The sequence below is a fragment of the Equus przewalskii genome, chromosome 30 (assembly GCF_037783145.1).
Source record: "Equus przewalskii isolate Varuska chromosome 30, EquPr2, whole genome shotgun sequence".
NCBI lineage: Eukaryota > Metazoa > Chordata > Mammalia > Perissodactyla > Equidae > Equus > Equus przewalskii.
In genome coordinates, this window is record NC_091860.1 from 26,890,904 (window position 1) to 26,905,098 (window position 14,195).

The window sequence follows — 14,195 nt, forward strand, 5'->3', positions numbered from 1 at the left end:
TGCCTGTGTGCAGCTTTGCAGGGAGAGAGGGAAGGGGGAAACTACAGTCAGAAAGAGAGAGAGAGAGAAATAAAAACATGACGGGAAAGGAGAAAACTAGTTGCAGGCCAGTTAGTCCACCTGAGCATCACACTGCCAAGCTCAGTGACCCACCCACCTCTGTGTTTTACACTTGAAGGGACAGAGGCCCAGAGGAGGGGTGAGTGGCTTGTCCAAAGCCCCACAGTGGCAGAGCTGGGACTAGAAAGTGCCCCCAGCTTGGAGGTAGACCAGAAATACAGGGCCCCAAAGGAGAGGCAGCTCTGCTCTCCTCTCTTCTCAGCGATGCCAGGAACGCAACAGTGCCGCCCTGGGTCACACATGGTACTCATGCAGGCAGGAAGCACGAGAAGACCCTGTGTCCCTCTGCCTTGGGGCAAGTGAAGGGACAACTCCTCTCACCTGCGAAGTCCCGGTCTTCTATATGGCATTTTTCTATCCTCTCCACCAGTTCTGGAATCCGGATGTTATACTTTTCCACGACTGCAATCTTGGCTTCAAGCTCCTTATCCTCGGCTGCGGTCACATACCTCTTGAAGCCACTAAAGCCTTCCTTGTGCACCCATCTTCTAATAAACTTGTCTTTGATGACGAGGTTTTCTAAGGAGAATAAATATACAGGTTAACGTGACACAGGCCACACCGACGTACAGCGGCAGCAGCTCCACGTTCCTAGCCAACGGCACACTCCTAATGAATGGTCCTACAGCTGGGAGATCCGGGTTCTAGTCCCGACTACATCACTAACCTGCTGTGTGTTCCTGGGCAAGTCAGTGAAATGACCTGTGCTTTAGCCTCTCCGTCTCCAAACTGAGGATCAAGAGCCCTACCCTTGAGATCCTTACCTACTTCACAGGGATGTGGAACAGCGCAGTAACGAGAAGAACGCTATTGAGAGGTTAGAAATGATCATTTGGGGCCCATGGAGAAGTTTCAGCGTGTCAAGGTGCCCAGGCAGACAGAAAGATGGTGAGGGAAGACAGCCTAGGGGACCAACGATAGAAAGAAACTGAGACTCCTGAGAGAAGGACCTGGACAGAGCTATGGGTGCCTCTGAAACAAGAGGCCTCAGGCATCCCACTCTTGGTGGGAAAGAGCAACGCCAGCTCCACCCATCTCCAGGAGGAAAACGAGAACAAGCCCATCCTTCTCCCATCCTTCACCCCCGTGATGGACTGTTTCCGTCCACTGCACTGTGGCCAGGAGGGTACTCACGTTTCCTCCGTTCTTCCTCCGGCTGAAGAAGGATCCAAATATCAATGATTCTGTCCAATCCAAATGATTTAATCCCCTGAAAAAGTTGTTTGGTGGGATTTTTGTTTTTTTGTTGTTTTTTGTTTTGTTCTGTTTTTGCTGTTGTTTTAACAAAACCAAGTAAGGCAAATGTAGAGATGTGATTTTGAAATGAGATGGTTGCTTGGACATGGATCTCAAACTGCACCCATAAAGACAGCAGGCGGGGAAACTTGATCAAGCACAGAGGCACTAGGCTGTAACGCAGCCCGAAAACTCGCGACGATCCAGCACTAAGTTTCGGCTGCTACCTCAAATTCTTCCTGGCTTTAAAAAAAGGCAAGAACTAGCTCCGCATTGCTTTCTTGTCAAAAAAGGGCAATTTAAATCATCTACCTCCAGGAAGATAAAATGGTTGCAATGAAGAACACAGTAACACCTGAATATAAAGTGTGGAGTATGAATACTTACCGTCGTTTCTTTTGAGGAAAGAACTAGAGACTGTCTACAGGTCCAGATTAGTGTATGTTTTAAACGCCTAGCTCCCGGAGGAGAGGGCTGACTGTAGCCACGTTCGGCCCAGTTCCACCTAGAAGCATGTGCTGAGCACCGACTGGGGGCCCCGGCCCTCACATGGCGCCCAGCCCCAGGAAGAAGGAACACATAACAAAGACTCCACGCTCCAAGGATTTATCATCATTTTGGGAAGGGACACATAAAATATTAACATAAAACAGAGACCAAAATAAGACAGTATACGTCAAAACTGGAAACCAGATATGATCAAGTGTAACGATGCATGCTACAAGCGATGAGCTGATGTGAGAGGAAATGAGAACAACTTGCTTTATATCCTGCCCAGCATGGATGACACTCCAAAAGTACTATTTACTTACAACAATGAAAATGGTTAAATTATGCTATATCCACTAAACAAAATATTGTCAAGTCATTAAAGCAGCAACATGAAAGAAAATATGGTTGTGTGTTGAGTAAAAAGTAGCATAATTTTTATGTACACTATCATTGTAATTATGTAAAAATATACATCTATAAGGACAGTGACATAAATAATTAGCAAAAATGAAAATTATCATATAAAATACTGAGATTAAGGGTGATTTTGTTTTCCTTTTAACTCCCAAAATTTCTGACACTTGTTTATAATCTTTGTAAATAAAAAAGAGAAAAGTCAGAACATCTTTTGATTATGATTCACTGACTCTATTTATTGAGTGTCTCCACATAGTAGGCCCTCAAAAATATTTTTTTCATTAATGAATGAGTGAATGTGTTTTAGTCATATAACTTTGCTTCGAAAAGTTAAAAATGCCACACACGTGTCACTTAATCCTCCTAACTTCCCCGTGAAACAGGTAAAGGAAAGGCATTATTTTTATCATAGAGATGGAGAGAATGAGGCACACAGAAGTTGTGACTTGCCGCAAGCCACACAAAGTTAGTGACAGAACCAGAGCTAGAACCCAGGTGTTCACACTTTCTACACTGGAGCCCCCGAGCGCTTCCCAGCTGTGTTGTCATGTCACTTGTTCTTACACTAATGAACAACACACACCAGAACACTCCAGAGAGCCGGCAGCCTCATTGGCATAGTCAAAGATGAGAAGGGCATTTATTTTTTTTAAATAGTAGGAGAGAAGATCATCAGTCCTTATTAGGTCTGACTTTATAGGAAAGTTTGGCTAGCCTAACCAGAATGGCCAAGGGTAAAGATTTCCGTCACAGCACAGATGGAGAAAATAGTCAAAAACCCAAATGCTTGCTTGCATAATAATCCTAATGAAGTCGAACACTTTCATTGGCTACGTCTGTCTGCAGCATTTCTGCGCAGGAAGCAGTCAACGGAAATTTACTCTTACCCCAATCAAATGTATCCTCGCGGGTACTTCTCCTTCCGTCACCCGTACGGCCTCATCAAACACGTTGGCATTGGTCCGGGACAACAGGGCCACCTGCCCCTGGACATCACCTCTAATGCCACCTTTTGGGAGAGAGCACAGACTCTATGGCAGATCCAAATAAAGAGGAAAACTCACCTTTGTAACAAATAAGAGTAACTGAAAGCCTTACTCTGGTGGTTTCCTCCAACCAAAGTCTTCTTCCTCACTCTCTTGCAGACATCCAAGATCGTAGCTCCCACATAAGCTATTTCCACACCAAATCTAAAACTCTGTTGGAAAACAACAAAACAAAAGGCGTGAACACCCCTTCCTGGAGTATGTGAACACATTTCACTATTGTCAAGTCCTGGCCTTGCCAAACCCAACTGATCATTCCTGACTCACCCGACCGGGAGAGGAGATTTGGAAATTCCCTACTGTGAACCCACTGATACTGAACGGGAGTGTGACAAGCAAAGAACTACTGACTTTATTTCTAAGTTTTCAGAAGAGCATTTTCTATCTTGAAACCTTAGAGTCACCTATTTTTCTTTACCTCTTGCCCCCAAATCTAAATCTTGACGGTTCTTCTGCCATATTTTCTACACTATTTTTCTTACCACTGCTACCAGCTCAGCTCAGAAATCAAAACCTCATGCCTCGCTTATTTGGTCTCTCCCACTGCCACCCTGTACCTCTGTCAGGTGACTGTTACCCACACTCTTTCATCGAGCCACGCCCTTGCTACAAAAAAGGAGAGCAATACACGATGGAAAGGCGATGCATGCACTTTCAAGATCCCTCACAGCTGGACAGCCTTATCCCCCTTTATCCCCAAGACCAATAGCAAACTTTTCTTTTAAGCAAATCTACCCTTCTTCCCAAATCAAACCTAACGAAGAAGTGTAAAATGTACTTACAAAAGATTAAAGGGGGGGGGGGGGTTCTCCCCTTGCCTTTGAAATTCCCTCAAGATTAATTTAAAACCACTGCCTGACATAAGCAGCCTCACGCATCATCGTCATGTCCTGAGGGCTCCGTGCACTCTCCCTGCCTCGGCACACAGCAAAATAATTTCCTGCCCTTCAAAACGCGGCCCAACACCCTACCTCCTTGACCACTGCCACTGGAAAGACACCATTCTTGCCCAAACTCCTGGTATTTATTGCCTTTTTCCATGTATTGATAACTTAAGCTAATACAGTTATATAACCTTTTGGAGAACATCAATAACTCAGCCTACAGAAAATGAGACTTTCAACAAATAGTACTTTGTTGCAATAGAACCACTGTGAGTGAGCCATAACCCAAATTATAAATAAGTATCCATGAGTCCACACTGACATAAATAAATGAGAGAGAAGACACAAATCTCCTTTGCAGAAGAATTCCAAATAGGCTATGTAGATACTCCAACACTTAACCCTGAGTGAGGGCTGAGCACAGGGTCTTCCTTCCAAAGCATACACTACGGAAGGAGGGGTGCGGGGGAAGAGCAACTCCACAGTGCAGAAACCTGACAAACGCTGCTCCGGCCAGGCAGTCAGGGTCAACATCAACGGTCCTAAATCAGGCTGACCATAGGCGCTCTTGATATCATGTGACGAAAGTGACCACTTTTCTACTGAAGCCTTCCTCCCCAAACCCCGTAACATCATGAGAACGAACATCAGACAGACTGCAACACAGGGGCATCCTACAGACACCTGACCCGTACTCCTCCAAACTGTCAAGGTCATCAAAAACAAGGGCAGTCTGAGAAACCATCACAGCCAACAGGAGCCTAAGGAGAAATGACAACTAAATGTAATGGCGTGACCCGAATAAGATCCTGGGACAGAAAAATGACATTAGGTAAAAACTAAGGAAATCTCAATAAACTATGGACTTTAGTTTCTAATAACGTGTCAATACAAGCTCACCAATTATGGCAAACGTACTCCACTAATATAAGATGTTAATAGTGTAAACTGAATGCTGGGTATATACGGGAACTTTCTGTACTATCTTCTCAATTTTTCTGTAAATCTGAAACTAAAAAAGTCTATTAGAAAAAATTACTCTGAGTTGATGCCACTCTAAATGACTGGAGCGTGCAATGACAGGAACTCGAGAGAATAAAGTCACAGAGCAGGCTGCAGGACTTTCTACCACAGAGCAAAACTCAGACAACGCCTGAATAAAAGCCGCCACCTCTCATGTCCTCTAACTAGAGGTGAGTTTCTTAAAACAGTGCTTCTCACACCTCCTGGTCTCAGAACTCTTCACACTTCTAAAAAAATTACTAAGGAGCTAAAGGAAATTTTATTTATATCAGTTCTACCTATCGTTATTTACCATATTAGAAATTTAATTCATGTAAAAATAACGATAAACCCATTACATAACATGGAGAATGCAGGTTTTTAAACCATCATTTTCCAAAACACAAAACATTTAGCAAGAAGAGGGGCACTGTTTTACAAATCTCTTTAATGCCTGGCTTAACAGAAGGCAGCTGAATTCTCATAGTTCTGTCTGCATTTAATCTGTTGTGATATATCGTCTTGGTTGAAGTACAGGAAGAAAATTCAGCCTTACAGGGATATACATTGAGAAGGGGAGGAATGTTTAATACAGCCTTTTGGGACAATCAAAGACACCAAGAGTTGTCATGCCCACAGGGGCAGACACAAGTTTTCCAAAATTCTTTTTTTCTTTCTTTCTTTTTTTGAGGAAGATTAGCTCCGAGCTAACAGCCACTGCCAATCCTGCTCTTTTTGCTGAGGAAGACTGGCCCTGAGCTAACATCCATGCCCATCTTCCTCTACTTTATATGTGGGATGCCTACCACAGCATGGCTTGCCAAACGGTGAGTAGGTCCATACCCGGGATTTGAACTGGCGAACCCCAGGCCACCAAAGCAGAGCGTGTGAACTTAACTGCTGTGCCACCAGGCCAGCCCCAAGTTTTCCAAAATGTTGATTTCACTTCAAAGCAAGAATTTTATCTTTGGCAACAAACATTTGTCAGTTGTTTTCCTTGAAGTCATAGCTCATCTCATTCATTTTTGAGAAAATGCCAAATACTCGTGTCTGAACGACCAGAGTCAGTCTGTCAGCCGTTCTTTCACATACCAACAATGCCACAAGAAAAAGCAGCCAGTGAGCTCACAGCTCAACCAAAAAAGTGCTCTTTTTGAGACAACCCACATGCCAGTGTGCAGAACCACTTTAGTCGTACTTCCCAACTCCTCACACGGAATATCAAAGACACATGCTGAAGGGTCAGTGGTTAATGAAATTACTCACTTTTGCTGTATCATCAAGGACATTCTTATGTGGACTGCTTTTTTCCTTTTTTTTAACTCCGAGTGTGTTGCAGTCAAGAATACAATGATGGATAGTATCGTGTGGTGCCGAAGCCTTGACTCATGGAAGGCACCGGTGGTTTTACCCACCACCGGCTTTGCACCATCAGTGCAAATGTCAACACAGTGAAAAAGGCAAATAACTATTATGAGAACAGTTGTGACTCTGCGGATCCCCTGAGAATGACGGAGAACCCACTGCTTAGAAGCAGGGGTTTGCTATAGACTGTGAGCTGGACAGCTGCTGCAGAGGGCCTGGCACGTGGCAAACCCTGAGAAACGAGGGTGGGGGGCCATCACGCTTGCTCATGCGCTTCTGGGGACTCGGAAGCAAAGAGAGCTCTTACCTGTGTGAGATAGAAGACGTGCGTGTGAGGGACGGTGAAGAGAGCATTGACTGCACCGCGGAAGGTATAGATCTGTTGGTGTGGGTCCCCTACAAAGATTTTCCCGCATGGCTGCGACAGAACGATATTCATGATAGCTGCAACCAGTAAGAGGGAAAGTAAGAGATCGGAGGGAACGCCGGCCCACACAGCAAAAAGAAACCATATTTAAGGCAGCAAAGGATGAAAACGCTTTCATGAAACTAAGCCAGGGCAGGCTGGACAAGAAGAGTTGTCTTCTCCTGGAAGACAGGCACACTCAGTCCAAAAAACGATTTTATACTAGACACAAGAAACAATTTCTAATCCTAGGAATGCAGATTATCTCAGTCCTGGATAAATTATTGAGTATAGGAAACCACATAGGCAAATATAACATGAGGCAAATTATCTTCTCTAATGTTATAACTTAAGGCCCAAAAATGACCTACACAGTCACACTATTTTCTAGTAGCCCCTTGAAAAAGTTACAACACAAATTGTTCACTCTAAGTTGACTCCCTTTTCACACTCACCATGAGTCTAGGTCCCTATCATCTGATGACCCACGCTTGGTCAACATTTTAAGAATAACTTAAGCAAAACATTTAGAGGCAAATAAATCTGCTTTGGGTCGGGGAGAAGGACAAGTGTTGACATCCAAAGTCAGGTCATAAAGGATTTCTGAATGACTAAACATCATTTGCTCCTCCTCTTTACAACAAATAAGAATAATCAATTTATGCACATATATGTCCTCTTACATAATCATGATGCTGTTTCTATGTATCTGACTACTGATGTCCTGAATAGTTTATCACCTGGGGTACAGTCCTGGGCCTCATCCACAAAGATGGCGTCAAAAGAGGCAAGCAAAGGCTTGCTCAGCTGCCAGAGTTTCAAATAGCCTGAAAGAAGGGAGGAGCAAGAGTCAGAACTCGTAATTAAAGCAGCCAGAGTGAACAGACAGAAGGACTTGGGAACTTCGTACCATCGTGAGTCATTTGGTAAGCCTCTTCTTTGCATTCCCCCAGCTTCCGCATGTTGTCCCAAAGTCGGCTTGCTTCAAGGACACCATTCTAGAAAGCAAGTGATATGGTAACTCCCAGTTTAAGACCCTGGAAAAGCCAGCACCCTGAAGTCACACTTTCATCCCACGTACAGAGGTCAGAGCAAAGGCACCATGACAGCACCGTGAGCCGGCACACCCCTAACCTCCCTCTGCCTCCACGACAGCCTTTAACAACGTCAAGTGCCGAGAAGTAAGAAGCTGGGGCCATCCCAAGCCGGGGGACAGAACGTCACCCAGAGAGCACAACATCTGATGAACCAGAAAAGGCTGGATTATTTCTCTAGATTTATGACTGACAGCTAATTCATAACAAGAATGGTGAATGATTGAGAAGACTTGATAAAAATCAGAAGAGATTTCCAATCCTTAGATCCTAGGTCCAGCACACCCAAGGACAAGCTCTTATAAACCTTGGGTAGGTGCCTCATCTGTTAAACGGGAAGACCAGTGTGAGGATTAAGTGAGATGCTCATGAGTGTTCTTCACAGAAGACACGGCACCATTCACAGTCATCACGGCGGGCCTACAGTCTCTCCCTTCCACCTTTACTGCCTGCAGGCAGTTCTGAAGAAGTGAAAGACACATGCAACACTGTACCATGTCAACCCTGTTCATTCACTCCCAGATCCCCAACACTAAAGACGCCTGGATACTCACCAGCTTCTCACTCTGTTCAACCATGACCCTCTGTCCTTGGCTGTTCTTACACCAAATAGGCACATGATCAATAGTCAGCTCCTCATCAGCCGAGGCGAAGAAGTTCTCCAAGGTCTTACATACTAGCTTGGCCCTGATGAATCCTCCCTTCCCTTCCGCAAGGACAGAATTGACCATGAAGGGCGTTAACTTGAAGAGATTCAATTTCTTCTTTAATTGGTACCTGTAATGCATATCCCAAATGAACAGTAGTCGGCTTTACTGGGAATTCAGTGTTTAGTGTCCCCCCTGCTCCCAACCCCCTTCTCTCCAATGTCACTCTAAGCGTCACATACAGCTGAGGGGGAAAAAAAAGTCAGAGAAATTGAGCGAGGTCCACGTATGATTTGAAATGGCTTCATTAGGCTTTCAGGAAGTCACATATAATAACCCAGAAGATGAACTAGCTCAGGGCAGATACAACTGTTCCAAGGCATAGACCAGCCTGCAAGAGGCCCCCAGGAGGGCCACTCGGAGTTCCTTGAAGGCTTCATGCCATGTTCAGGGGCCCCAGGAGACCTGGGCCCACTGTACCCCCACCTAGTCTTCTCCCCGTCCCGCCCTCCCTTCCAAGGAAAGCCTAAAACCAATCAATCAGATTGGTGATATCCTGAACTTCAGACAAGTCGTTTTGACTTTCTGTGCCTCAATTTCAGAGAAATGAGAACGCCCCCCTCAGCAAGATACTGCTGTTTGGAAACAATGTATGTTTATGGGGTAAAAGTACAAATCACTAAATCTATCTTTATCCTTCCTGCCTGTAAATGGAGATAAAAGCATGAAGTTTTCTCAGTGTTGTTACAGTGTAAGTTCATATGTGATCGTGATGATCACAACGTGGAAAACCGTAATTAGACATGATGATGGTGGCAACGCGATGCTCACTTCCGCCCAACGTGTCCGTAGGCCATGGAGTGGAAGGTCTTGCAGGTGACATTGCTGGGGAAGACCAGCTCGGCCTGCTTCGCGATGCTCTTGTTGAACGTCACATACAGGAACCTGCTCTCAGACCACTTCTCGGCGTATTTGACCAGGGTGGAGGTCTTCCCGGTGCCTGGGGAAGCCAAGAGGAAAGGAAGTGACCCTCTGATCAGGAGAAACTGTCCTGAAGGATGCCCTAATCAGGTCTTACCCATGCTTATCTAGCCTCTTGCTGGCTCCCAGTGACAAGATTTTCAATACTGATTAAAACTAAAACATGGTGTAGCGAAAAGAGCAGCCAATTTTAAACTAGATTAACCTGGGTTGGGATTGCAGCTCTGGCAGGTTCTACCCAAGGAGTGAAAGGTGAGCCACTTGACCTCACTGTTTGCTCCTCAGTCATGTGTGGGTAACATTGACGTTGTAGGGTCTGGCAGGATAAAGATAAGCAAGATATCCAGCAGAGGAACTCCATAAATGGTAGCTATTCCTCACCTAGGAGTCATTAATGCTTTCATGGCAAGAGCATGAAAATGAGATTCAAGGATTCTCCTGACCCATTCTGAACTCTCTTGTCTGCCCAACCTCACCACCATTCATTTGATTATGCACTTTTTTTTTTTTTTTTTTGGTGAGGAAGATTGGTCCTGAGCAAACATCCATTGCCAATCTTCCTATTTTTGCTTGAGGAAGTTTGTCCCTGAGCTAACATCTGTGCCAGTCTTCCTCTACTTTGTATGTGAGACACCACCACAGCACAGCCTGATGAGCAGTGTGTAGGTCCATGTGTGAGATCTGAACCCATGAACCCTGGGACACCAAAGCAGAGCATGTGAACTCAACCACTACACCACCAGGCTGGCCCAGATTATGTAATTATTCAACTTTCATTCATTTAATAAGTATTTCTTGAGCACCAAGGATGTGTTCAGCTGTATGCTAAGTCCTAAGAGTGTGTTAAAAACACACAACAAGGTTTCTACATTCCAGTCTAGTTGGGAATAAAATATCAACACAGTGGAAACAATTAGAACAAAATGAGACTATAATGATAACACAGTAGAGTGAAAAAGAATATGGATTTGGAAACAAAAAATCTCACCTGTAAAAGAAGAAAAACAGTACCTCTTTCCCCAACTAACAGAGCTGTTTAGAGGATTAATGACAGAGTATAGAAGGACTTATAAAATGTGTGTGTGGCTATTCTTACTATATAATCAAGTACTGAACAGTCAATACAGGTGATTAGTTACAGAAAGAGTTCAGAGATGACATAGGCCTCAAATGGCTAAAGAAGGCTCCATCAAAAAGAAACAGAAATGAGGGGAGTCAACCTAGCATGGCAAAGAAAGAGAGGGAGGGGGAAAGACAGAAGGAGACCAGGAGGGGAAAAAGCATGTTTCTGGAGAGAAACAGATCCAGCTCTGAATCCAACCTCCACCACTTAATTACTTATTTAACCTGGGGCAAGTCATTTTAATTTCTCTGAGCTTCGAATTTTTATCTATAAACTAGAGATAACTTACCAACCTCACAGAATGTTGTTAGGATTAACACAGTGCTGGGCACATGGCAGGCATTTAATAAACAGTTATTGTTTTTTAGTAGGATATCGGGCAGAAAAGAAGTGGAAAGGAATTCCAGATAGAGAAAATCATAGGAGCAAAGGTTCAGACAAAAGAATTCCCAGGGGCTTTAGGAGACTGTAAGTGTGATAGCCGACTGAGGCAGAATCATAGACAACACATTTAGCAATGTAGGTTAGAGCCAAATGGTGGGAGGGCCTTCTAGACCTCACCCTACAGAAACCAGGGAGCGACTGAAACCCTCCGAGTGGGAGATTAACGCCACTGCTGCTCCATAAGCAATCAGTGACTGAGTGTATACACTGAGAAATGAAAGGCTGGATGAATCCCGGTGGTATCTACCCTACACACTAATTCCTATAAACTACTTGTCTCACTGGAACTCCAGTGTGGATGCTCCCTGAAGTGGCAAAAAAAGCAAGTATTCCTTGGCAACTGCTTTTTCGATCTTTCAATGGCAGTAATTTGATAATAAATCAAGGTGAAGATACTCTGGCAGGTGGCAGAGAAGGGGGATGCAGTGATAACAGGCAGGAACCCGACTCTATTCCAGGAATGGAGAGCTCCCTTACCTGCAAATGCCATGATTTTTACCACCTGGAGAGGTTCCATCTTATGGCTCAGGATCAGCTGTTGTTCGTGCGTAAGTCGGATGGTTGTTTTCTTGCTATAATCAATACAGAAGAGAAATGAGAAAAACAGAAAGGAATTGAAAAGACCAGGTAAGGGATTATCAAAAACCAAACAGGCAGACTGGATGAATAAAATTTAACTCCCCCCCAAGAAAGGCCTCCCCTTAGGGTGATAAAAATGTTCTAAAACTAGATTATGACGTTGGTTGCACATTCAGTAAATTTACTAAAAATCACTGAAATGTACAATTAAAATGAGCGAATTTTATGTAATGTAACTTCTACCTCAATAAAGTTGTTAAAACGAAAGACTTCTCCTTAAGTATGAGAACGAGTCAAAACGGACAACAGAAAACATACACGCAAACATTGATCCATATACATACCCTGGCCAAACTGATGGTTCCTCTTTAACTTCTGTGGCCTGAGTAGAGGAATTCTCCTGAAGATACAGGCAATAGAAAACGTTGTAGTGAATCCTAAGAGGGAAAAGGCAGACGTAGAGATTTTCAAATTAAGTCACAATCTGTATCTTACTTTTCCTCAGATGTATTCAGACCTCTTTCCATTTCTATAAAGAAAACGCCTACCATCACTTTACGAAAAACAGGAAAAGATTTAAATACCCCTAGCTGACCCACGCCCTCTTGGAGAGCAGTTCTGGGAAAGACGCCTGGCTCCAGTGTGCAAGGGCAGAAGGAGGGAGCAGGACATGCTCTTTGGGGAATGAGGCACTAGCCGTGACCTTAAGAGACAAATAATCACAAAAGCAGTAAGGACCAGTTGAAAACAAACTTTGTAAACTCTGCTCCTAGCGGTGAGATTGTTCAACATCAACTTAACGTCGTCGTCTTATCTTTCTGAGCCTCTGTTGCTCTGCTCCCTGCTTCTTGTGAGGTGGTACTCCTCTAGAAGCTTGAAGAACATCCTACCTTTTAAGGTCCCAAAGGAAGGGTGCTACGTGCATAGCAAGATACGATTACCAAGGACTAGAAAACAAAACAGCCTCCACGGCACCAAGAAGGGCTGAAGGTGACTCAGAGCGCTTAACAGAGGCACTGGACACAGTCGAACACATCCCGCCATAAGCCATTCCAAACCTCTCCGTGTACACACTGAACCCACACTCATCTCCCACGTCACCAATCGCCCACAGTTTAGTGCACTGCTCCCATCCCCAGAGTGAGAAGAGGTAATCTCCCAGCATCAATCTTTTTGATGCAACAAACACCTTTCATAGTACATTTCAATCTCTGGTCATATTATCTCCCAGATTAAGCAGGAAGAAATATATAAACATAACAAAACTCAATATATCGTTATTCCTCCCCATTCCTCATCTATGTCCATGTAAACATGCAGATAATGTGTATGTGCACTTAAGGATGTTATTCATCATTTGTCTGTTTGTCTTGTCCAAATTATGTCATAAAGTTCCTTGCCCCATGCCTCAATGCCATGAAGCGGGAAACAACATAAACTATATATGCTGAATTCAAACATAACTCAGAAACAGAGCAAACACTCTCACAGTTTTAGAGAATGAATGTTCCATCCTTCAACCTCACCCAGGATGACTGGGCCGCAGCTCACCTGGTGCCACCAGCCACGTTTCTCCTAGAGCTCACTAACTCCAGAAAAGGAAATCCTCTCTGGAACTTCTGCTTCTCCAGCATCCGCTGCATTATCGTGCTGCCTGTCTCCAGGTCAGGGATCGGGCACCTTCCAAAGCTGCCCTTCACACCTGGGAGTTCACTCTAACTTCTTACGGGGCCTACAACATCTTCCCTCATCTGGCTGCTGTTGACCTCTTGAAATCGCGTGCTAGTCTCCCTCTTATTCACCACATTCTTGCCACACCAGACTTCTTCTGTGCCTTGTATATAGTAAATTCATTCCTGTCTTTGGTCCCTTAAATTACCTATTCCTTCTGCTAAAATGCTCTCCTCCCGAATCTTAAAACGGCCAGCCTGTCCTTGACACTTAGGTTTCAGGTCAAGTGTTACTTCCTCAGAGCAGCTTTCTCTTGCCCGATCTAGAATAGTGTTCCCCACCTGCCTCGCCCATCCCCCCGTTCTTTTTCTTTGCACCACTTATCATTCACTCACATGTTCTTGTTTAACACACTTACTCAGGCAGTATCTGCCTCCCCTCACTAGAACACACAGTCCACAACAGCAAGAATCTTGTCTCGCTCTTTCACACGGGCATTCCTAGTGCCTGGAAAAGTATCTGATGTGGAGTAGGGCTTCAAAAATTTGCTGAATGTATGGATCTCTCTCAAAAGTCACCAGCGGATATCTGCTGATGAGCGAAACCATTAAGGTCCCTCTGAATTGGCAACCCACAGCCATGGCCTTTCTCACACTAAGGTGACAGAGCAAATAAGACTTAACCACAA

General features: G+C 44.3%; 1 protein-coding gene across 2 annotated transcripts in view; it reads right to left on the reverse strand.

The window, feature by feature from the left end:
- Positions 1–14,195, reverse strand: part of FBH1 (F-box DNA helicase 1) — a 44,842-nt gene that overhangs the window by 11,650 nt on the left and 18,997 nt on the right. For both annotated transcript variants that reach the window (XM_070601892.1, XM_070601893.1), the window contains 11 exons: positions 12,181–12,273; positions 11,735–11,829; positions 9,541–9,709; positions 8,617–8,839; positions 7,879–7,966; positions 7,709–7,795; positions 6,870–7,006; positions 3,364–3,463; positions 3,153–3,274; positions 1,255–1,330; positions 442–639 (listed from right to left, as the gene is read on the reverse strand). In XM_070601892.1, coding sequence (XP_070457993.1) covers positions 442–639; positions 1,255–1,330; positions 3,153–3,274; positions 3,364–3,463; positions 6,870–7,006; positions 7,709–7,795; positions 7,879–7,966; positions 8,617–8,839; positions 9,541–9,709; positions 11,735–11,829; positions 12,181–12,273 — 1,388 coding nt within the window. The remainder of the gene's footprint in view (positions 1–441; positions 640–1,254; positions 1,331–3,152; positions 3,275–3,363; positions 3,464–6,869; positions 7,007–7,708; positions 7,796–7,878; positions 7,967–8,616; positions 8,840–9,540; positions 9,710–11,734; positions 11,830–12,180; positions 12,274–14,195) is intronic.